This window comes from Bos mutus, chromosome 24 (assembly GCF_027580195.1).
Source record: "Bos mutus isolate GX-2022 chromosome 24, NWIPB_WYAK_1.1, whole genome shotgun sequence".
In the NCBI taxonomy this organism is placed as follows: domain Eukaryota; kingdom Metazoa; phylum Chordata; class Mammalia; order Artiodactyla; family Bovidae; genus Bos; species Bos mutus.
Window position 1 is genome coordinate 39,096,936 of NC_091640.1, and position 25,928 is coordinate 39,122,863.

The 25,928-nt window shown below is 43.9% G+C and overlaps 1 protein-coding gene across 7 annotated transcripts in view; it reads right to left on the bottom strand.

The window, feature by feature from the left end:
* The window catches only part of EPB41L3 (erythrocyte membrane protein band 4.1 like 3), a 144,393-nt gene that overhangs the window by 90,223 nt on the left and 28,242 nt on the right, over positions 1–25,928 (bottom strand). For all 7 annotated transcript variants that reach the window (XM_070361517.1, XM_070361514.1, XM_070361520.1 and 4 more), the window contains exon 2: positions 954–1,153. In XM_070361517.1, coding sequence (XP_070217618.1) covers positions 954–1,142 — 189 coding nt within the window. In that variant the 5' untranslated portion in view covers positions 1,143–1,153. The remainder of the gene's footprint in view (positions 1–953; positions 1,154–25,928) is intronic.

Consider the following 25,928-nt stretch of genomic DNA (forward strand, 5'->3'; position numbering starts at 1 on the left):
GATGTTCTCTAGAATTTCTAGCTTGACACAGACACTTTCAACCTGTAAAAGGTCAACCATATGTAGAGATTCCCAGATTCCCTTAACCCATGAGTCAGTAACCTAAAACATACCAATCCCAGGTTTGAAGTTTGAAGACAAAAAAATTTAAATATGGATTCATTCAAGGCCCAGGTATAAATCATGCTTTATATTTTGTAGGAAAATTTTTAAAAGGAATAATCACATTTCCATGACAACTTAAACACATTTAGGTAACCAAGTTGAATATGTCCATGGCAGAGAGAAAGAGAGCAGCTTGAACACCTACTAGGGACAGCTGGTAACCTTAAGGTCAGAGTAGCCCCCGGGGAAACATTAGAATAGTTCTGAACCAGTGTGTACATGCTTAGTCGCTGAGTCATGTCTGACTCTTTGCGACCCCATGGACTACAGCTCAACAGGCTCCTCTGTCCATGGGGATTCATTCTCCAGGCAAGAATACTAGAGTGGGTTGCCATGTCCTTCTCCAGGGGATCTTCTGAACCCAGGGACCAAACCCAGGTCTTCTGCATTGCAGGTGAATTCTTTACTGTCTGAGCCACCAGAGGCTTAAATAAACAACTGGGAGCATAATTAGAGCTGCCAGTGCAGTGTCTAGCCTCCCTGTAAACTCAGATAAAACCGTGGACCCGCAGTCCAGATTTCAGTGTGAACTGAAGTGCTTTCATCAAAGAAAGGCGTTACTAAGCAAGGCTGTGGAATGTCATTCACTGAAAGTCTTAAAACAGCTTAAGTGTCCATCTGCCAGGGGAACAGAAGAGGACAAGCAGATGATCTCCCCGTCCCCTGGACCCCCACGTTCCTGCTAGTGCTAGGAGACCCAGGCCAGAGCAAAGCCTGGAAAAGCTCAGCAGACATTCATTCATGGTTCTGAGTTGGAATGCCAGAGGTACGGGGCGATGCAGGCTCACCTCCTTCCTCACCGGCGTGCTGTGTGCTGCCGCCTCCTCGAACTGCTCCGGCGCCTGGGGCTGCTCCTCGGCGGCCGGCTCTGGGCCCGGCTGCGCCCCCGGCTGCGCCCCCTCGTGCCCCGCCGCCTCCTGGGGCTCGGCCTCCTGCTCCGGCTTGGATTCCGAGTCTGATCCTGATTCGGTGGTCATGGTCGATTGTTCTGCAGGCAGAGAGAGGGACAGTCCTATCACTCGGGGAACCAGCACCCAGAATAGGGAGAAACGCTAAGAACCCAACACAGACCCAGCAAGCAGCCTTGTCAAGTTCACCACTGGCAAGGGTGCCCGTCGACGGCGCAAAATGAACATTTAACTAGCAGTCAAGTTGATTCGGGGCCATCACGGGTTTTCCTCCTATTAGATTTTCGCCACAGGTGACAGGGAAATGACACTACCATCCTAATAATTACCTAACTTAGATACGTTTAATTTCAGAAACATGAATTTGCAGTATCAGCTGAAGATACATTTTAGTCTCTGGGAAGGATGATCTAATAATGGAAGCGGGTACAATTTCTCACTCTTCTCCTCCTCCCCAGGGACCCTGCTCTGCCCCTCCACAGCCCTGAATCCATGCATTCTTCCTGGAACAAACGTCTTTCCTCTGTGATGTCCCATAACTGTTACGCCCTTCTGAATGAGCAACCACAGTATAACAGCGGCTCCTTAAGTACTGCCGGGCCTGTCCCACACTGGACCACGCCAGCCCTGGCCATGGCCGGAGGGAAGCCAGACAGCATCCCCTCTCCTGCTCATCACAAGTTCACTCTCAAAGGTTTCTTCTCAGCTCCCCCTCATTTCCCTTGAGTGTTGAAGAAGTCTGTCTCATATTCCATCTGAAACTCACACAACAGATCTGGACAGAGAATAATCTGCTCTTACATCCTAAAAACGACGGTCTAAGATATAACCGCCATGTTCTTATAATTTACTTTTCAAGACACTAGTATTTTGTGCCTCAGTTTCCACATCTGCCAAATGGGAGAACTGAACATGATCACATCTAAATAAGCTATTCCCTGCTGTTACCTTTTTCCTACTACTAATAGACATGCTGCCCTAGTTAAAGCTGTTTCTTGCTCTAAGCAAGAGAGCTTCTATACCACTGGTCACCATGTCATTTTAAGCAATTTCTGATCTCAGGTGTATGGTAAATATTTCAAAAATGAATATCTCAGATCATCATATAATTTCCCTTCCTAATCCTAATTAAGAAGAGGTGGCAAGAATACACAGAAGAACTGTACAACAAAGATCTTCACGACCAAGATAATCATGATGGTGTGATCACTCACCTAGAGCCAGACATCCTGGAATGTGAAGTCAAGTGGGCCTTAGAAAGCATCACTACGAACAAAGCTAGTGGAGGTGATGGAATTCCAGTTGAGCTATTTCAAATCCTGAAAGATGATGCTGTCAAAGTGCTGTACTCAATATGCCAGCAAATTTGGAAAACTCAGCAGTGGCCACAGGACTGGAAAAGGTCAGTTTTCATTTGAATCCCAAGGAAAGGCAATGCCAAAGAATGCTCAAACTACTGTACAATTGCACTCATTTCACACACTAGTCAAATAATGCTCAAAATTCTCCAAGCCAGGCTTCAGCAATACGTGAACCGTGAACTTCCAGATGTTCAAGCTGGTTTTAGAAAAGGCAGAGGAACCAGAGATCAAATTGCTAACATCTGCTGGATCATGGAAAAAGCAAGAGAGTTCCAGAAAAACATCTATTTCACTTTATTGACTATGCCAAAGGCTTTGACTGTGTGGATCACAATAAACTGTGGAAAATTCTGAAAGAGATGGGAATACCAGACCACCTGACCTGCCTCTTGAGAAACCTATATGCAGGTCAGGAAGCAACAGTTAGAACTGGACATGGAACAACAGACTGGTTCCAAATAGGAAAAGGAGTACGTCAAGGCTGTATGTCACCCTGCTTATTTAACTTATATGCAGAGTACATCATGAGAAATGCTGGGCTGGAAGAAGCATAAACGGCCATCAAGATTGCTGGGAGAAATATCAATAACCTCAGATATGCAGATTACACCACCCTTATGGAAGAAAGTGAAGAGGAACTAGAAAGCCTCTTAATGAAAGTGAAAGAGAGTGAAAAAGTGGGCTTAAAGCTCAACATTCAGAAAACGAAGATCATGGCATCTGGTCCCATCACTTCATGGCAAATAGATGGGGAAACAGTGGAAACAGTGTCAGACTTTATTTTTGGGGGTTCCAAAATCACTGCAGATGGTGACTGCAGCCATGAAATTAAAAGACGCTTACTCCTTGGAAGGAAAGTTAGACCAACCTAGACAGCATATTCAAAAGCAGAGACATTACTTTGCCAACAAAGGTCCATCTAGTCAAGGCTATGATTTTTCCAGTGGTCATGTACGGATGTGAGAGTTGGACTGTGAAGAAAGCTGAGCACCAAAGAATTGGTGCTTTTGAACTGTGGTGTTGGAGAGAAGACTTTTGAGAGTCCCTTGGACTTCGAGGAGATCCAACCAGTCCATTCTAAACATCAGTCCTGGGTGTTCTTTGGAAGGACTGATGCTAAAGCTGAAACTCCAATACTTTGGCCACCTCATATGAAGAGTTGACTCATTGGAAAAGACTCTGATGCTGGAAGGGATTGGGGGCAGGAGGAGAAGGGGACGACAGAGGATAAGATGGCTGGATGGCATCACTGACTCGATGGACGTGAGTCTGAGTGAACTCCGGGAGTTGGTGATGGACAGGGAGGCCTGGTGTGCTGCAGTTCATGGAGTTGCAAAGAGTCGGTCACGACTGAGCGACTGAACTGAACTGAATCCTAATTTTATGGTAAAAATATATCAAGCAAAGAATTAGTATCACACTTTAAGCAAATAATACACCTGTTAGTATGGTGTAGAATTTGTATGCCCAATAAAACTCCATAGTAAAACCACCATTTAATTCCCATTCTCACAATACACATTGGAAGATGCTTAACACTTTGAAGAGGGAAACATTATAAATACTAATCTATCTTATAAACTGAATGTGGTGCTTTCTATTTTAGGTAACTTTTTACCATCACCAGCTATTCTGCCTGTTGAATAAAAGACGTGTCAACCTGGCGTGTGCTCAGTTACCATGTAAATGTAAACATCAATCCAAGTGCAGGGCCACCCAGGGATCTACATAAAACCAGTACAATTTTTTCCTCCTTATATTTTAGATTTTCAAGCAAATCTTGAAGGTAAATATGATATTCTCATTTTTAAGCTTATAATACAGAGTGTCAAGTCTACAGAAAAAACAGTGGAGGGGGAGGGAGAGGTGGTGATTGTGTAATTCAGAGACTATAGCTGAATTCTTCCTTTTAGAAGGGGAGGAGTCATTCTAATAATCAATTCAACTTGCCCAACCTTCAGGGAGTACCAGATATGAGTCAAGCCCTACTCTTGGTTTAGAAGCAGAGATAAATATGTTGTAACCCCCTGCCACCTCTTTGACTATCTTCTCCGGATTTCCTTACTATTTTTTAAACGTAAGTATTTTTTTCCACACAGGTAACTGTGGTATATACAGCTCATATGACTGCACTCTAGACCTGAAAGCGTGTTAGTCGCTCAGTTGAGTGCGATTCTTTGCAACCCCAGGGACTGTAGTCCGCCAGGCTCCTCTGTCCATGGGATTGTCCAGGTAAAAATACTGGAGTGAATTGCCATTCCCTTCTCCAGGGGATCTTCCTGACCCTGGGATCTCCTGCATTGCAGGCAGATTCTTCACTATCTGGGCTGAAATCTTCTCAATACGTGTTAAGATAAAAATCTTTCTAAACATAAAATTAGCCTGGGATTCACTCTACATGAAACAGAAAGGTAAAACTCGTAAAGAAATATCCCAATTTTGACTGCTACTATTCTAGCCATGAAATCACTCAGCACCTGGTTTTTGTCTTTAATTCCATGTCTTGTCTCTAAGGCAAAAAGCCAGCTCCACAAAGGCCGAATAAAAATGCAAAATGGACAGAGCCCAGGAACCACCTATCAGCTATTTAAATAGTGAAATAACCTAGCATTATTCTCTGCCTAGGAATAACTAATACCTGACCTGGCATATATCACATTTATCATAGAACCGCACTTCAAATAAAATCCTACGCCCTTGTCAAAATTTCCTCAGCATATCATTTCCCCTAACACTAAATATATAATACAAGAAATATAAATCATTGCTGTTTTTTTATTAGTCTTAATAAAATAAAATTTCCTTGCTGTGGGAGGGATTGGGGGCAGGAGGAGAAGGGGATGACAGAGGATGAGATAGCTGGATGGCATGACCGACTCGATGGACATGAGTTTGAGTGAACTCTGGGAGTTGGTGATGGACAGGGAGGCCTGGCGTGCTGCGATTCATGGGGTCACAAAGGGTCGGACACGACTGAGCGACTGAACTGAAATGAACTGAAAGTAAGAAACTTTAAAAATGTAAGGTTTTAAAATTCTGGAATCTCACTAGAATCAATATTTAATTCTAACATCTGAAAGGGCATAAGGTCAAATTGTACCTATGAGCAAACTGTATCAATGGCCTCAACCTGTAAATTCAATTTCAAAACTTTGAAAATAGTCTTCCTTCCCTATTCACATGCCAATATAAGTGAGCAATAAACTGATTTTTCAATAACAAACAACTAAAATCAAAGCTTCTTAATATGGTCCTTCTTACTTTATGTCATTAGTTTAATAATTCTATAATGTACATCTCCAATCTTAAACCCAAGTGCCGAAACATTCTTTAGTATTAGATTTGCATGATTTTTACAGTGCTTTGGTTTTTCTTTTTCTTATACTCAATTCTTTGCTTTCCTGGATGACCCCCGCCATTTAAAATTGCACATTATCCTTGCCAACTCACTAAAGATGACTATTTTCCAATGCTCCCTTCTCTTCTGATAGATTAATTTTGTATGACCTAAAATCAGCAATCATTCGGTGAGTGGAAGGAACAGTATCACCTGTGATCACAAACAGAAAGTGACACAAAATGCTTATGCTCAGCTTTGGCTAAACTGGGCCTTTTCTCTATATTAAATTTACCTTGTTAACTGTGTTCTGCTTCAGCTTAAAAAAGTTTGGAATCCTAGAAACTCTAAATCCTCAAAACTGGTATAAGGACTTTTGCTACATGCACTGGGATGATGGCAAGAGAAGCCTTCTTTATCTTTTCAAGAAACATAAACTGTATTCCATGATGCCTCTTTTCAAGGCTGTATTTACTCCATGACTACCAAAAGAAATGGTAATTAGCTTCCAAAGAGGCATGGCGCAGGTGTGAATGAAATCCTTCCCAATTCCTGATTCATTTCTCCTTTAAAAAATGGTCCCTGGCATTCATTTGAGGCTTCATTCCTTTTCAGCTCTAATTTTTCACTCTACAGAAGAAAAAAGTCAGTTTATCCTCATTTTTTTCCACTTATAGAAGTAGCATCTCTAACTTCTCCATCTCCTGACTGCCACAGTAGCTTCTGCATTCAAATTTACCTACATCTCTTGCAGATAAGAAAATTCAGTGACATTTTATTAAAAGACACAAACCTAGGATTTTTCCTGCAGGAGAATGTTTCATATAAATCTCTGTCCTTACATATACAACAGGATTCCTGTGGAGTAACAAAACATTTCATAAAGAAACCCCTTCACACCATTTACCTGCCTGGGGGATTGTAAGACTAATGATTTTTAAGAAAACAAGCCTTTTCTCCCTTTGATCTTTCAAATATAAATGTACAGAAGAGAGGCTAGTAGATCTTGATATACTCAGCTTAAGTATTTGTGACTCCTGAATACTATTCACTGATCCATTAAAACTACCAACTTCAAGCAAGTGAAAATCAGTGATATCCCATGACTCTTCTGCTGCTGCTAAGTCACTTCAGTCGTGTCCGACTCTGTGTGACCCCAGAGACGGCAGCCCACCAGGCTCCCCCGTCCCTGGGATTCTCCAGGCAAGAACACTGGAGTGGGTTGCTACTTCCTTCTCCAATGCATGAAAGTGAAAAGTGAAAGGGAAGTCGCTCAGTCATGTCCGAACCTCAGCGACCCCATGGACTGCAGCCTTCCAGGCTCCTCTGTCCATGGGATTTTCCAGGCAAGAGTACTGGAGTGGGGTGCCATTGCCATGACTCCTCTAGTGGAGTCTATTTGCATTAAAAAAACCCCAGTATCCACTAAACACACCCCCACACACCTAACAACTGCTCCTGACCTTGCATCCTACCCCTCTGCAACCCCATCTTCACCCTTCCAGGATGGCCCTACCTCTCTACTCTTCTTTACAGTCATGTTCTGGAAAGAATTAAAAAAAAAAAATGCTCAAGCAGTAAAGCATCCGCCTGCAATGTAGGAGACACAAGAGACTGGGGTTCCATCCCTGGGTTGGGAAGATGCCCTGCAGGAGGAAATGGCAACCCATTCCAGTATTCTTGGAAATCTCATGGACAGAGGAGCCTGGTAGGCTATGGTCCATGGGGTCACAAAGAGTCAGACACGAGTGAAGTGACTAGTCATGTATATATACATACACTCACACACACACACACACACACACACGTGTGGGTGATTCACTTTGCTGCATAGCAGGAACTAACACAACACTGTAAAGCAATTATATTCCATAAATTTTTTTTTTAATTTAAACAGAAGGAAAACTAAAAGAACTTCACCCCCATGCTGTCACCACATCCCCATCCCCAGTCACCCTTCAGGGTGGTCCCCATTTTTCTACTAAATCCTACTGAGGTCACCGATGACCTCCCTACAAGCCAGTAAATCCACGCGAGTCCCTTCCCATCTCTGAATTCTCTGTGTTTTTGACACATTCAAGATCTTCCTCCTCCCTTCTGCCTCATTTCCATCCTCCTCTTCACATTCATCATCTCATCCTGTTTCTAAGCTCTGCAGGTCTTTGGAATTGAGCTCCTCCACTTGGTTCCCAGCACAAGAGCACATCCGAAATACAGGTTCCTTACTCTGTGACTTCTCTGAGCTTCAGACCCACAGACACAACTCCACTGCCCGTCCTGTTTCCCTGGCTATTTCAGGGGCACCTAAGACTGAACGTTTCTTCATCCAAACCATTGGCCCCACCCCCTCCCAGCCCCCAATCTGGTCTACTTCCATCTTCCCCATGTCAGTAGGTGTCCGTCTGTCCAGCTGCTCACGGTGGGGATTGGGACCTCTCTTTCCTCACTCCCAATTCCATCCCCTTCACACTTGTCAATGTCACCTCTTGAGCTGTAATTAAAGAAATAGACCTGAGAAACTTCTAGGCACAAGTGACCAGTCAGGCAAAAGCAGAAGGGCGTGAGAACTTGTGTACATGTCCTGGCGTGAGGGCACGTGGTTAGTGGTGGCTGGACCACGAGAGCTACGTGGCCGGTGAGGCGAGCTCATGAGACCAGCCAGGCAGAGATCAGGCCCTGTGAGGCCAGCCGGTCCTCGCTAAGGGGTCCTCATCAAGGGTCCTCATCCCATCACACAGAGGCCGTTCTGGCAGCCATGGGGATGACCAACATCAGCTCAAAATTAGACCAAGTTGACAGGCCAAGAAGGCCTTGATGGGGCAGCAGTGGACGAGACACTCCTCAAAGCACAAAACAGTGAAATTCAAAAAATTCAAAAAAATCATTATAAAATATAGAAGACAGTGGAGGAAAGAGGAGCCAGGTGTGCTGCAGAATATGGGGTCGCAAAAAATTGGACATGACTTACCCAGTGAACAACAATGCTGTAAAGTATCTCTGAAACCTTGACAGTAATGAATGGCAACGATGCCTGGGACCAGTGGCAAGGACAATTCTGTTTTTTTTTCAAAGACGTTCTTGGGCCATACTAATTTCAAATCTTATAAGCCAATAGACCAAAGCCTATGAAGGTGTCAGACTTTAAGTTTGTAGAAGAAACAGAAAGAGTTTTTATGGCAACAACACAATAATTCAAAACCACTTTCACAACAACCATGGTAAACCTGGAAAGGATGATCAAGTCCCATCAGTATGGAGACAGGTTTCATAACAGTACTGGGAATCCACGACTCAGAATTTTTAAAACAAAACAAGACCAACACCCCCAAACAAGGCCACAGCCCCCCGCTTCAAGGAACGATCAGTCTGACAGGCTACTCTGAGAAGCCAAGTAACACGGTGCCCAGGGTGCAAGAAATCTGCTTTGAGCTGAGAGTTGTCCACCAGCCCGCAGGGCAGGCTCATGGGAAGTCACCTTGGGTAAAAAAGATAATCGCTAACCTTCAACCTCAAGTTAAAGGACTAGCTTTAGAAGCAATCAAAGATCACAGGCTACTTCGGGAAGACAAAAGGGGAATGGGGATAAATAAGAGCAAGGATGAGGCAGGACGCTGAGGGCCGGGCAGCCACGCAGCAACTACCCTCAACTCTACCACAGGTTCTGGGACCCCAAAGAACCTGGCTTCTCCCTCTGTTCTAAGAGGCTGAAATTCTAGGATTCCTGAAACCTGAGACACTGTTGTATGAACAGCATGATGGTGGCGGTGGCTTTAGTCACTCAGTCGTGTCTGACTCTCTGTGACCCCATGGACTGTAGGCTGCCAGGCTCCTCTGTCCACGGGATTTCCCAGGCAAGAATACTGGAGTGGGTTGCCATTTCCATCTCCAGGGGAACTTCCCGACTCAGGGATCGAACCCACATCTCCTGCACTGGCAGGAGGATTCTTTACTGCTGAGCCACCAGGGAAGCCCATTAACAATGAAGTCTAAGGAAATTTTGTCCTTTAAGTGAGGACCGAGACTAACTGATCTCCAAGAACAGGAAGCTCCTAGAGCAGCAACTGCTCACACTCTGGTGGGAAAACCAGCCTCCTGGCCACTGTACAAGTGCAAGGCTTCATCAGCTATTTGAGTCTCTTCAAGTTTGATTTAATTCACCAAAGCAAGACATTACCCAGATAATCCTAAGAAACTGAAACAATCTCTTAGTTTACTGAATACACTTGAAAACCCTAAATAATTTTTTCAGCAACTTTTTAGCTTTTCAAGTTCAAAGATGCTTACCTCTATGTGTGAGCAGATAAACAAATACAGTTTAGAAAACAGAATTTAAAATGTATGGCCAACAAGGATGTACTGTATGGCACAGGGAACTCTGCTCAATGTTATGTGGCAGCCTGGATGGGAGGGGAGTTTGGGGGAGAATGGAAACATGTATATGGACGGCGGGGATGGCAGAGTCTCTATGCTGTCCACATGAAACTATCACAGCATTGTTAATCGGTTATACCCCAACACAAAATAAAAAGTTTAAAAAAAGAAAATAGATAGGGTGATTATGTAAGTGTCCATTTTATGAACATGTGTCCACATTTTGAAATCCAACTGATGGGAAATGCCAGGGTATAAAACTCCAATGTATCTTTGAAATACCAGGATATTTTGTAGTTTCCATAGTCCTCTAAATACATTTCTATAAAACCAGGGGAACAGCTGGCTCCCCCTCTAGAGGAAAGGGGACTTGCACTGGTAAAGGATTTTAACAGAATTCAGTGACACCACTAATGGGAGGAGAGGCCAAGTTCCCAAAACCATTAAGCTGCTGGCAAGTTAGGTCTATAAAGCGAGTGGCAGAACAACAATCTCAGTTTTGCTTTAGTACACCTGCATTACGACCACTGGGTTAAAAGCAAGGACGGCCCCAAACTTGGATTCCTGAACCCCAGACAGTGGGGAAAGGGGCCTGAAGGGTCCGAGAGATTGCTTTGGTATTTCCAAGGATATTGTACATTCAGAAATGACACGGCTGCATATAGTGGCCGAGTCTCTCTGTTTCTGCCTGGGCATTTATCAGCTAAGGTTAGAAATACTGGCTACATCATTGCTTCGTTCATGAATCCATCCCTTCCACAAACATGTGCTGAATGTGAGGCCCGGGGACACATGAGAAGAAGACAAACAAGTCTCTGCTCTAGGGGAGCCTGCCTTCTAATTGAAGGAGACAGAGAAATGAAAGACGTCAGCCCCAGGGAGACGGTATTAGATGAGTGAATCTCAAGTTGGGTGGGGCTTCCCAGAGGGCGCTAGTGGTGGAGAGCCTGCCTGCAGTGCAAGAGACTTGGGTTCAGTCCCTGGGTTGGGAAGCTCCCCTGGAGGAGGGCGTGGCAACCCACTCCAGTATTCTTGCCTGGAGAATCCCATGAACAGAGGAGCCTCGTGGGCTGCAGTCCATGGGCCACCCACAGAGTCGGAGCACACACCAAGTGGGTGGGTGGCTGCTGACGCTGGGTGGTTAGGCAGGGCTTCTCCAAGGAGGGGACATTTCCAATATCAGGCACAAGGGCTGGGACCATGCCTTCCAGAAGCCTAGTGCCCAGGCCCTAAGGATGAAATGAGCCTGTGCTCCACAACAGAGAAGCCACTGCAATGAGAAGCCCATGGTTAAGGAAAAAAAGCTGGTGTCGGGAGCTGGGACTCAGAAGGTGCAGGGGGAGGGCCACCATGAAGTAGGTGATGTAAGTGGGGTTTGGGGCCTTGCTAAGCCAGCATATGAAGCTGGGTTTTATTTTAAAGGCAGTGGAGAACTTTTAAGGGGAGCAGTCAGAGGGTCTTATTGATGCTTTTTAAGAGACGACTCAGGGCCTTCCCTGATGGTCCAGTGGTTAAGAATCTGCCTGACAATGCAGGGGACAGGGTTTGATCCCTGATCTGGGAGGATTCCACATGCTGGGGATCAACTAAGCCCCTGAGCCACAACTAAAAAGCCTAAGCACTCTAGACCATGTGCTCCACAAGAGAAGCCCATGCACCGCAACTAGAGTGTTGCCTGCGTTTGCTGCAACTAGAGAAAGCCCATGCACAGCAATGAAGATCCAGTGCTGCCAAAAAAAATAAAGAAATGGTTTTTGTTTTTGTTTTTTTTTTAAAGAGAGAAAGACCATGCTGGGTTTGGAGTGAGGGAGCCAGGATGGGAGCAGGGGGAGCAGTGAGCGGGTTACTGTAGTCCAGGTGAGGGAAGATGCTGGGAGGAGACGAAGGAAGGGCAGGGGTGCCTTCTAGGGTATTGGAAGCTATGATCCGAGCCTTGTGCAGGCAGGGGAGATGGGCTAGCTGGGAGATACAACAGCTTAGCATTGTTAGGTTTCATAAACACAGGGACCCTGGGGGTGAGAAGACCACACACTATGCACTCATTAGGCAGGGAGCCCAGCCACAGGCAAAGATGAGGCTGCAGTCCTTCTGGGCGCTGCCGCATCTCTAATGCAGATCTTCAGGGAACCCAACGTCATTATCCATCATTTCTAAACACATTCAGGTGAGAGGCAACGCCTGGCTGCATGTGTAATGAATGTCTTCTTCTGGTCTAAGTGACAGCTCCAGTCTTCCCAGAAAAGCAGATTAACACGGAAAAGCTTTGGCCCTGGGTGTAGAGCATGGCTTCCTAGACTTCATTTGGGTACCGAGCTCATAGCTAAAGGGCATCTGGACCTATATGCTCATTTCACACATAACGTGGCTAAGAATTTCAGTCTCCATGAGATTTTAATGTGATTATCACTGAGACGCTGTCATCGTCAGCAAAGAGGTGCTAGTAAGTTTGTAGAACACTTCTGCTCCTATCAAAGGGTTTAACTTAAATGACGAAGCTGTCTACCCATGAACCTTCTCTTGCCCAGGTTGGATCTAGAAGCACCTTACCAAGCACAGGGCAGCACTTTTCACATCATGTTTACATTTTTTCACTTGGACAAGCATTTGAATGAATTAGTCAATGCACAGCAGAAATATTTTAAGGAGCTTTCCTGTGATAAGAAAGTGCCAAGCACTTATTTTTAGGAGTTAGAATATTTGAATTCTGTTTCGTACGAGCTCTGTTTACAGCCATGCATTTGGGTTCCCTATCACTGAAATAGAGTTCAGGACTGACCACGACTTCATTTCCCTCAGCCAGAGATGCTCCCACAGAACCCTTGGGGTTATAGGCAAAAAATTAAATCAAAATGGAAATTTCAGCCACCAATGAAATCCATCAGAAAGGGCAAAAAGACAGCCCTTATGTCAATATGAATCCTGGAAAGTCTAAGAGAGCAAGCTAAATTTAGCAACATTCTCTTCATTTACTGTTAAGCATAAATCACTCTAAGGAAGAAACTGGCATTATATTCTCTGTGTGTGGATCGTCATTCAAACAGCATTATTTGCTTCTTAACTCACATCTTCGCCAATATTAGAAAATACTGCCTTATGGCTTCCTCAAAGGAAGATTCAATTTGCAAAATGCATAGGAGCTTCCTGAGTTTGGAGTAATTTCTCATTGCCTTTCTGTGCTTTCCCTAATATTATTTTGTAATTAACAGGGTGTGGTGCTTGAGAAAGTAAAGGAACTTGTTCACAGGGAACCCAAGGTGTGCAGGACAGATAGGGGCCGGGAAGTCATCCTTGCCCAAGGTCATATAACAACCACCACTGGCCAACAATTAAATCTGAGTTTTGGAGGACTTCCCTGGTAGTTCAGAGGTTGAGAACCCACCCTGCAACGCAGGGCATGCGGGTTTGATCAGTGGTTGGGGAACTAAGATCCCACATGCTGTGCAGCAACTGAGCCCACACAACAAAGATCCCTCGTGCAGCAGCTAAGACCTGATGCACCCAAATACACAAATGAGTTTTTTTTTTTTTAATCTGAGTTTCTGCTTCAGATAAGACCTCTTCTACATGAATTCTGCACTTCAGTGATAGCAATTAAACCTACCCTTAGCCTTCTGTCCCTATTTCAGAACTGGACAGCTTTCCAAAGTCATTGTTTTATGTGATCATCTACAATTCCACAATGCTACTTTATTCCTTTACTCAATGTAAATCAAACATTAATAAATTTAAACTTCTATAACATTACATTTTGGTTTATAGACTATTCTCCCTACTACTTACTTGTCTTTATGCACTTATCTTTACTACTTAATTTATCTTTATATATGTGTATATATGTGTGTGTATATATATATATATATATAGAACATCACAATTTTAGTTTCTAATCGACTGCAAGCTCTTAAAATTCTATACCAGGTTGCCAACTTATTTCTGGAAAACAAAATGATCATTGTTGCTTTTAGAGAAAATATGAATGGTACTGACCCTGCTTCTAGATTCTCAACAATTTGTGACTTTCCACCGATAGTGGCTTTAGCCTCAAATATCCATCTGAGCCTAGACTTTAACCAGCTCCAACTTTGAAAGTGTTGTTCGTGGAGGGCCTCAAATGGACAAGACACCAACAACATGCTGTCCGACTCCACTGTTTGAAACTTTTCAGAATTCCACGGCTACAATCCAAATAGGAAAGAAAAGGAGATGGCGTGTTTCTTCTGGCCAATTCTGCCTCGATGAAGAACTTATTAGCAAAAAGATATCTTTGGCACCTTAAATAGGGAGCATATTTCTCTACTACCCAGCATCTGACTCTGCATCTGTGAGAAATGAGGTGTGAACCAGAGAGAGTGAATAAATTAAAACAGAGTCAGACTCTGTGCCGTTAACCACCACTCAGGAGAGCTGCCCGGCTCTTTCTGAAATGGGTCTCTCTCCCTTAGAACCATGCGTTTTCAAAACAGGGAAAAGGTCATGGCTAAAACTCCCAACCTCTGCACTCAGTGAGGGACAACGTCCCCTCTGGTTTCTGGGGCAACCTGGCCGAGAAGCCAGGGTTCGGGCTTCTCTTTAGAGTCGTCAGCACTTTAGGGATTGAGGCAGGAGATCGATAGGCCCAGGCTGAAAATAGAGTCTGTCCTCTGTGCACAGATACTCTAAGCTGAAGAGGAGAAGCAGCTGAACCCCAGCCAGATACAAGACCACACATTTCTCACTCTCAAGGAAGTCAAGGTCAGGGAGACCTTCCTTACACACATGAACAGAAAGGCGCTGTGGAGGTCAAAAAGGAATGATGCCCACCTACCCAAAGCCCTCTTCACTGGAATCCATCTTGACTAAAGAGGCGCATGCACATGTGGAAGGACCTGGAGATAAACCGAACATTGACTCAGAACTGGGCAAAGCAAGATGACTGGCCAAAGGAAACCCGGAAGAAATGTCCCATCTAAGTGATTCACTTATCTTCCCATATAAGTGAGGAGAAGGGGGCGACAGAGGATGAGATGGTTAGATAGCATCACTGACTCAAAGAACTGGAATTTGAGCAAACTCCAGGAGATAGTGAAGGACCGGGGAGCCTGGCATGCTGCAGTCCATGGGATGCCACAGAGTCAGACACAAGTTAGCAACTGAACAACGAGTGATTCAAACTACCGCTATCATGGCCGAGCAGCATCTTTGTAGTTGGTCCACCTTCTCCCCAGACTGCTGACTTGTCTGCTTAAAGCACTTTTCCTTTCTACTGACACTTGCTTCTCAAATGATTGGTTTTGAACGGCGAGCAGCTGAACCTGAGTTTAACAACACTGTAATAAGTGATCTTTAATATTACTATTATGACTCACTGAAGGCTCAGATAATGGTTAGCACTTTTTAATAATAAAGTGTCAAGTTTTGTATAATATTTTTAAGACATAATGCCATTGCACACTTAACAGGCTACAGTGTAGTATAAGTGTAACTCTTATGGGCACTGGGAAACCAAAAAACTTGTGTGACATGCTTTATTGTGTGTCTGGAACCCACCCTGCAACAACACCTACGTGTGAACAAATGACTGAACCTCTAAGTCCCGTGTCTACAAATAATGTCTTGGGAACTCAGATCCAATCGAGTCTGACTCCTAAAAGCCGGGGCTGTTTTTGTGGTTTATTGCCATGAACAGAAACGAATACAAGTTGAAAGCTCTCAGCTCTTCCCCGAGTAGAATATGCTAAATTCAACCAGCTTCCCTTTTTAATCCTGACATTGTCTTGACACTTAGGTATTCCAAAGCCAAATTAATAGAATTTGGTTTTCACCACAGTTCCATATCATAGAGTTTCTGCCCCCCCGACCCCTGCCCCATTAATCAACTAAGTGTTCAGAACTCTTGTAAGAGAGGAAATGGGAGCTCCTCTGGTACTCTGGATCCTTCTACATTTGGGAGTTTTGACAGGTTGTTGAGTCTTTGCAAACTTCAATTCAAATGTGAGGCCAAGTACTGAATTATTCTGTTTCTTACCATAATGCATTAGTTTTTATCTCTATGCTAGCAATGGAAGGAGACTACAAAGAATGTTCTTAAAGGATCTCCCTGGCACACAAATGAGCTGCTTAGAGACAGTGTCTGGTCCAGTTTTCTGAAGGCGCTGATAAGAGGATTCTTTACTCCAGGGCTGTTCCCTTGGTGCCTGTAGCACTGAAGAGGTTCTCCATTTGCACCTCGAATCCTTTGTAATTAAAGCTTTCAGAGACTGGCTCAGCCACCATCCGTCCTGCCCCCCTCCCTCAGGTGACTCAGCAGATAAAAACACAGCCCAGTGCAGCTGCCTTCTAATGGCAGATTATGATCTACTGTTGTTCAATCGCTTAGTCGTGTCCAACTATTTGCGACCCTATGGACTGCAGTATGCCAGCCTTCCTTGTCCTTCACCATCTCCGGAGTTTGCTCCAACTCATGTCCATTGAGTCGGGGATGCCATCCAACCATCTCATCCTTTGTCACCCCCTTCTTCTCTTGCCCTCAATCTTTCTCAGCATCAGGGTCTTTTCCAACGAGTCAGCTCTTTGCATCAGGTGGCTTCAGTACTGGAGCTTCAGCTTTAGCATCAGTCCTTCCAATGAATATTCAGGGTTGATTTCCTTTAGGATTGACTGGTTTGATCTGCTTGCTATCCAAGGGACTCTCAGTTAAGTCTTCTCCAGCACTCCAGATTCCAATTAGGGGGGGTTGAATTTCCCACCCAATGTACTAAAACAAGACTGAATGGCTACAGGTGTGCTATTTTATTTATATGCTTTTTCTCTAATGGGGAACTAAGCCAATAAACAGCTCTTTCAATTTTTAAATCCACACATTTCCAGTTCAATGGGGATTAACTTAAAACCCTACAGACAAAAATAAATTTGAAGAAAAACAGAAAGGTTGAATCGAAGTTCATCTTTAAAAATTTTCCTACATTCTTTACAGTCTAGGTTTCCAGAAAAGGTTTAATCACAGGCAAACCTGCTTCACTTCAAATGTTGATAATTTTAATTACTGCACTTTTCACAATGTAATTAGTTTTAAATCCTTTCACTTGTCTGTTGAAAGCAAACTAAATCTAACTGGCAGCTTTATACATAAAGAAGCTACAATAAGAAGGGTTTTCTCAAAGCAGACTCTGCCAGGGTCAGGCTGTGAAAAATACTGTTGTTGGTGGTTAGTCCCTAAGTCGTGTTTAACTCTTTGTGACCCCTTGGACAGTAGCCCTCCAGGCTCCTCTGTCCAAGGGATTTCCCAGGCCAGAATATACTGGAGTGGGTAGCCTTTCCCTTCTCCAGGGGATATTCCCAACCCAGGTCTCCCACATTACAGTGGGATTCTTTACCAGCTGAGCCACTGATGCTTCTGATGTAGGGCAGGAAAAATGAAAGGCCAGAGGAAGATAGATTAAACTGTTCTCTGACAGCAGGGAAGCAATGCTTTCTGCTGGAAGGAATCGGAGAGCAACAGAAACCAGACAGCTGGAGAGGGTAGTGCTAATGACTAACCCTGGAGAGGCTGTGGATGAAGCCTGCGGTTTTCAACATTTAGGCTCACCAAGCGAAGACGTGTGTAAGAGAGAAACCAAAATGTTGACAGATCATTTCTAGATGGTCGACTCTTTCTCAGATTTTGTACAAAAGTATTATTTATATAACCAGAAGAAAACAAATCAACAAAATATTGCTGCTTCTCTTTCAAAAAGATTTTTTCCATATGAATCATTTTTCAAGCTTTTATTGAATTTGTTACAATATTGCTTCTGTTTTATGCTTTGGTTTCTGGCCCTCAGGCATGTGAGGTCTTAGATCCCCTACCAGGGATCGAACCCACAACCCCTCCCCATTGGAAAGTGAAGTGTTAACCACTGGACCGCCAGGGAGTTCCCAAAACATTGTTTCTTAAAGGTATGTGGGGTTTTTTTGGCTGCACGGGGTCTTTGTTGCGGCACACACTCTCTAGTTGTGGTGCATAGGTTCAGTTGCTCTGTGGCATGTGGGCTTTTCGTTCCCCGACCAGGGATGGGAGCTGTGTCACCTGCATTGCAAAAGGGATTCATAACCACTGGACCACAGGAAAGTCCCTTAAAAATATGTTTATCGCATCTTTAAAATAATCTGTTCTCTAGGTGACTATCCTAATATCTTAAATTGGCTTTTTTTTTTTAAAGGACTCATCCTAAAATAATTGAACACTTCAGAAATAGGCCTATTTATCTGCCACTAATATAACCCAGTGCCACCATTCAGTAGATAGAGCAAACCAGTGAAGGCTTAAGGTGTGCACAGGACGATACGCAGACCACGTGTATATGTATCAGAATCATCTGGGGCTCTGGTAAATTTCCATAGTCCTCAGAATTAACCACTGGTGCAGAGAATCTTCCTCACAAGATGCTTGGGTTCAAAGCCCACTAATTCAACCAGAATCCCTGGTGGCCGGTCTTAAGCCTCCTTAATTTTTAAAAGCCACTCTGGGATTCTAAAATGCAGACTGGGATGAAAATAGTGAGCTAGCATTTCTGCAGTTTTAATAAGCACCCAGGTCATCCCCACACTGAAGTTTATTAATCAGTGGCCCAATCAGAAAATTCACAGCCCTAAAGTTATTGATGGAAAAGTGAAAATGAAAGTTGCTCAGTCATGTCCGACTCTTTGTGACCCCATGGACAATACAGTCCATGAAATTCTCCAGGCCAGAATACTGGAGTGGGTACCTTTTCCCTTCTCTAGGGGATCTTCCCAACCCAGGGATCGAACCTAGGTCTCCCACATTGCAGGCAGATTCTTTACCAGCTGAGCCACAAGAATACTGGAATGGGTAGCCTATCCCTTCTCCAGTGGATCTTCCTGACCCAGGAATCAAATGGGGGTCTCCTGCATTGCAGGTGGATTCTTTACCAACTGAGCTATCAGGGAAGCCCCTAAAGTTATTAAGCAACTGTATCTGGAGGCAGAAATGACAAATAGATCACAACAAGTCATTGGCCCTGGTCAAGACCATCAATTTCGGCTTACTCTTGCTTGTGTAAGCTGAAGCACCCTTACTGTGTTTCACGTCTCCCATATGTACATGTCGTTTTGCTTTCGCTGGTTTATGCAAAATGTACATGCAGACTGTATGCTTTCCAACGTTAAGATCTTCACTTCAGTAATAGAGCAAGATTCATTCCAAGGTCTGTTCCACAACAGTTACATTCTTCTGCCTCAGTCATGCTCAATCTTCTTTCTAACAGACTATTATGTAATAACTGATAGAAAGAATATTATCTGTGTGTATTAGTGATGATGATGACTGAAATAAGGTTGAGAACACCTGACTTCTTTAACGTTGAGGAAATCTTCCTCCTCTTTCCAAGGAAGCACCTCCCTTAAATTGAAATGAGGTCCCCATGAAGAGAGGACAGTGGACAGACACGAGAGGGGTGGACAGAAAAGGGAGGAAGAAAAACCCTGCTAATTACAATTCAGAGATCTCCTTCAGATTTTGCCTTCATGAAATCTTACCACCTACCAGCCCTGAGCCTGTGCTTTCAATTCAATTTCACAAAAATTGCTGAGTCCTCACCCTAAGTCAGGGTCTTGGTTGCCTAACAGAAGAGGTCACAGATATATCAACGTTTTATTTCTTAAGAAGAGCCCTCATGACTAAAACCCTCTTATCTACCCAATCCTGAATGTAAAGAAAACCAGACCTGGGCTAAGATTTAGTTCAGTCTCCTTTTAATTTTGAGTGCTTGGGTAGCGTCACCTCTCGCATCTCAGGTTCTTCATCTTTAAACGAGTGAACATCTATCTTACGAGGTCACCATAAGGACTAGAGACGTATATACAACACCTGGCACATAGCAGATCCTCAATACACTATAGCAATCGTGATTGTTGTTTTTCTTATTAATTTCTCAGAATGTTCTTTGAAATTACCCAATGTGGACTATTCCTCAATAGAACAGGAGGTGAGATAAAAATCTAGATTTTAAAGAAGCTTCAGGAACTTTCTTGGTGGTCAATGGCAACCCACTCCAGTACTCTTGCCTGGAAACTCCCACGACAGAGGAGCCTGCTAGGCTGCAGTCCATGGGGTCGCTAAGAGTCGGATATGACTGAGCGACTTCTCTTTCACTTTTCACTTTCATGCACTGGAGAAGGAAATGGCAAACCACTCCAGTGTTCTTGCCTGGAAAATCCCAGGGACGGGGAAGCCTGGTGGGCTGCCGTCTATGGGGTCACATAGAGTCGGACACGACTGAAGCAACTTAGCAGTAGCAGCTTCCACTACAGTGGGCACAGGTTTGATCCCTGGTTGGGGAACTAAGACTCCACAGGCTGTACAGCCATAAATAAATAAATAAATAAAAATATTAAAAGAAGCTTAGTTCCCACAGTGGGAAAAAGACATAGCTGGGTCCTTGGCCAGAAAAAGCACAGTCACTGTTATCTCTAGCGGCGACACCTTGGAAATGTCACAGAAGCACAGATGTTTACTGTCAGGTATTCCTTCTTTACGGCCCCTCTGGACCAGAGCTGGGACACAGCAAGAGGGCCTCCAGATCTGAGACACTCCTCCTCCTCAAGTCCACCTCTGAAGATGGTCCCCAAATGCCTGGAGTCTGCAGGGCAGTCTGGACCCTGGAGCTGAAGGAGACCAGGCCACCGCACAACCCAAGAGTGTGGCTGGAGTTAAAAGCACAGCTGACCCTTGAACAATGCAGGGGACAGGGGCCCTGCCCCATCACACATAACCACAGTCAGCCCTCCGTACACTGGGTTCCTCCTGTGCATCCATGGTCCTGCATCCCTGGATTCAACCAATCTTGGCTGAAACAGAAGTTGCTGTGTTAGTCACTCAGTCATGTCCAACTCTTTGCAACCCCATGGACTGTAGCCCATCAGGCTCCTCTGTCCGTGGGATTGCCCAGGCAAGAATACTGGAGTGTGTCGCCATTCCCTTCTCCAGGGGATCCTCCCAACCCAGGGATCAAATCCAGGTCTCCTGCATTGCAGGTGGATTCTTTACCATCTGAGCCACCAAAGCCCGAAATAGTATGTACCACTGAAAAAAATCTGCCTGTAAGTGGACCTGAGTACTTCCAACCCATGCTATTCAGGGCAGAGTGTCTTGTACACTAACCAGGATCCCTACTTCATGCAGAAGACACCTGCTCCATGTCTATCTAAAGAGGAGCACTCCTTTCTGTGTAAAATCCAGATGTCAAAAATGTGCTATCCAAAAAAGTGCTGTGAAGAATGAGCCACCCCTCCCACATCCACACCTGTCTCCCTTAGGAGGCTCTGCTGAAGGGAGATCCGTCCAGGGCAAAACTTGTAAAGAACCACGGAGCAACCAAAGCTCACCCAGAACATCAGCATGAGGTCCAAGAGACAGAATATAATCTACCCCTGAGTGACCGACTGAACAATAGCCACCTCATATTCAGCACTGACAATCTGACAGGAGTCTCTTCTCTTTCAAGGGGGGTTAACCAAAAAAAGGCAAAACAACCTTAGTATTTAAGATATTTAAGCTCAAGTTAATCACTTTTGCCAATTGGGAACAGTTACTGATCTCTGTCTAAGGTGTTCAAATCTAACGGATAATGTAAAATTTGAGCTTTGTCGCTTACCAGCTCTGTGAATTGCAGTAAGTTACTCAAACTCTCTAGGAATCCATTTTTAGTCAGTTATAAAATGTAGATAAAATACATCTTATGATTGCTGGAATTATAAAAAATAAAATATATAGAGTAGCATTTAATACAGTTTAACACACATAGGAACCATTCAATGAATGGACCATCCTTTTTAAACCAGTGGATCAATTCCTGTTGTTGCTATTTCCTGGTTAGAATGTACTCCAATATTAGGGAGTTTAAAAAAAAATGAACATTTTGTTAAAATCCAAAGAGGATTTGGGCAAAGTTCTTTGAAACTTATAGAAATATTATCTTTTCCTTTAGAGTTTTATAGCATTGTTAGTGCTAATCTACTCATAATTAATAAACCAAATTAAGGGACAGGCTCAACGCTCTCCTGGCTAGTCTGTCAAAAAAATCACAGCCGCATATATCATTTCTGTGCACTTGTCATTTCCAGTAACCTGCTTACGTGAACTCCGCTGAAAACCCGGGCCTGGGAGATAATTATCTTCCCAGGACTCTCTCAGGAGGGAGATAAGGAAAAGGCATTCAGACAAAGGTTACACGGGACAATGACGCCCTCCATCAGCCAGGGAGACGATGAAAATAAGTTTTCTGGGTAATCTAGGAACCACAACTATGAAATCATAATTACTAGAGTCTAATCCTTATCAGGTCCGGAGAAGGAAATGGCAACCCACTCCAGTATTCTTGCCTGGAGAATCCCATGGACAGAGGAGTCTGGTGGGCTAAACAGTCCATGGGGTCACAAAGACTCAGACACAACTGAGCGACTAACACACACACACACACACACACACACACACACACACATAATCCTTATCAGGTCCTAAAAATATTTTGTCTTCTTCATTCAGCTTCCAAAAGTCACGAAAAAAACAAGCAAAAAAAGAAAAATACACCACTTTGCAAGCTATGTTCTCCTCCTGGTGATGGGGAAAACAAGACCAATTCACTAAGTCTAATATTTTATTAACACTGACCTTAGCAGAAGACACACCTCCCACTAAAATCTCTTCCGTTTGCTCTAAACCTTTTGCAGAGTATTCCTGTTTTTATCTTTCTATTTTCTCCGTGGACTCCCTCATTCCCCATTACGAGAAACAGACTCAGACAAAGAGAACTGGCAGGGAAGAGAGTTCAGTGTAGCAGGAAGAAGGAACAGTTGGAAATGTAAATGGGACTGGAGGCATTAATCTTCCTACTTCACAGTTTGCTACTGGGGAATCACGCTCACCTGAAAGGAGCTGAAGGAGATCAAAAAGTCAAGTCGCGGGCCCCTAACTGAATATGCTTAACCCGGGGCACTGGCACCAACCTGCTCGCCTTCTATTCAAAAGCACTTTGGGCAAATTTCTACTAATAGGATTTTTGTTGTTCTGCCATTATTCTGCTTTGTTTTCATTTGTAAGATAATTATTCAAATCATTTTCTATAATCCACCTTCATTCCAAACTATCCACTCATTCAGTAACATTTCTTAATATATCCTGCATCCTGAAAACATGAGGCTCTGATACCTTATTTTTGACCTGGCCTACTTTTTCTTTTCCACTATGGTTTATTACAGGATGATGAATATACAGGATGCTTAATACAGTTCCCTGTGCTATACAGTAGGGCCTTTTTGTTTATCCATCCTATATATAATATTGGGATGGCCAAAATGTTCAGCTGGGTTTTTCTGCACCATCTTATGGAAAAACCCAAACAAATTTTTGGGCCACCCCAATAGTTTGTATCTGCTAATCCCAAACTCCCAATCCTTCCCTCACCAACCCCAAACCCCCTTGGCAACCACAAGTCTCTTCTCTATGTCTGAGTCTGTTTCTGTTTTGTATAGAAGTTTATCTGTTTCATATTTTAGATTCCACATCACATAGTATCTGTCTTTCTCTTTCTGACTCACTTCACTTGGTATGATCATCTCTAGGTCCATCCGTGTTGCTGCAAATGGCCTTATTTCATTCTGTTTAATGGCTGGGCAACATTTCATTCTAAGTACGTCTATCACGTGTATATGTGTGCACCACATCTTCTGACCCACTCATCTGTCCAAGGGCATTTACGTTGTCTCTGCGTCTTGGTTACTGTGAATAGTGCTGCTATGAACATAAGAGTGCATGTATATTTTTATAGTTTTATTTGGATTATTGGAGAAGGAAATGGCAACTCACTCCAGTATTCTTGCCTGGAGAATTCCATGGACAGAGGAGCCTGGCAGACTGCAGTTCATGGCGTTGCAAAGAGTCAGACATGACTGAGCGACTTTCACTTTCTCTGGATATATGCCCAGGAGTGGAACTTCTGGATGGTATGGTAATTCTGTTTTTAGTTTTCTGCGGAACCTCCATATTTTTCTCCATAGTGGCTGCAGCAATTCACATTCCCACCAACAGCATAGGAGGGTTCCCTTTCCGCCACACCCTCTCCAGCATTTGTTACCGGTAGACATTTTAGTGACAGCTAATTTGATCAGTGTAAGGTGATACCTCACTGTAGTTTTGACTTACATTTCTCTAATAATCAGTGATGTTGAGCACCTTTTCATGTTAATTTGGCCTACTTTTGATTTTTGCCGCTAAACAACATGTTGTACCTACATGATAATCATTTAAAAAAAACTAAGTACATCAAACAAGTTACTTACAGCTCACCATCATCAACCCGGACTGGAGTCAGGAGGTACCTGCACTCCTAGAACACATACACTTAACCCATAATAGAGATCAGGGAAAGCTGGATTGTAGTATCAGTTTTTTTCTTTAACTTTTATCTTTTATGGGGTATTATGGTATAGGTGAAAAAGTTGGCTTAAAGCTCAACATTCAGAAAACAAAGATCATGGCATCCGGTCCCATCACTTCATGGGAAATAGATGGGGAAACAGTGGAAACAGTGTCAGACTTTATTTTTCTGGGCTCCAAAATCACTGCAGATGGTGATTGTGGCCATGAAATTAAAAGACACTTACTCCTTGGAAGGAAAGTTATGACCAACCTGGATAGCATATTCAAAAGCAGAGACATTACTTTGTCAACAAAGGTCTGTCTAGTCAAGGCTATGGTTTTTCCAGTGGTCATGTATGGATGTGAGAGTTGGACTGTGAAGAAGGCTGAGCGCCAAAGAATTGATGCTTTTGACCTGTGGTGTTGGAGAAGACTCTTGAGAGTCCCTTGGACTGCAAGGAGATCCAACCAGTCCATTCTAAAGGAAATCAGCCCTGGGATTTCTTTGGAAGGAATGATGCTAAAGCTGAAACTCCAGTACTTTGGCCACCTCATGTGAAGAGTTGACTCATTGGAAAAGACTCTGATGCTGGGAGGGATTGGGGGTAAGAGGAGAAGGGGACGACAGAGGATGAGATGGCTGGACGGCATCACTGACTTGATGGACATGAGTCTGAATGAACTCCGGGAGTTGGTGATGGACAGGGAGGCCTGGCGTGCTGTGATTCATGGGGTCGCGAAGAATCGGACATGACTGAGCGACTGATCTGATCTGATGGTATAGGTGATTAGGCTTCCCAGGTGGCTCAATGGAAAAGAACCTGTCTGCCAATGCAGGAGACATGGGTTTGATCCCTGGGTCGGGAAGATCACCTGAAGGAGGAAGTGGCAACCCACTCCAGTATTCTTGCCTGAGAAATCCCATGGACAGAGGAGCCATGGCGTCGCAAAGAGTAGGACACGACTGAGCACACATATAATGGATTAACAATGTTATGACAATTTCAGCTGAACAGTGATGGGACCTGGCCATAAAAATACATGTATCCATTCTTTCCCCAGCTTCCCTCCCATCCAGGCTACCACAAAACATTTTGAGGTGTTAAGCCTTGCAGTAAACAGCCCAGATTGGTGTATTAGATGCATCACAGAGGCTAGAAGGTGCAGAATGGATTAGGGAATAGACCAAGACCCAGTGAAGACTATCTTATGGCGATCCAGGCAAACTATGAAGGCCTGAATAATCACAGCATCATGGAGATGGAGATGAGTTGGGATGGCGAGCATCAGATCTCCTTTTCACCTCCATCATTTAACTCCCACCAGAAGCTGAATCAGAGTCGTCACACTCTCCCACCAATAACCTGAGTGAGAAAGGGCTGGCTATGCGAATG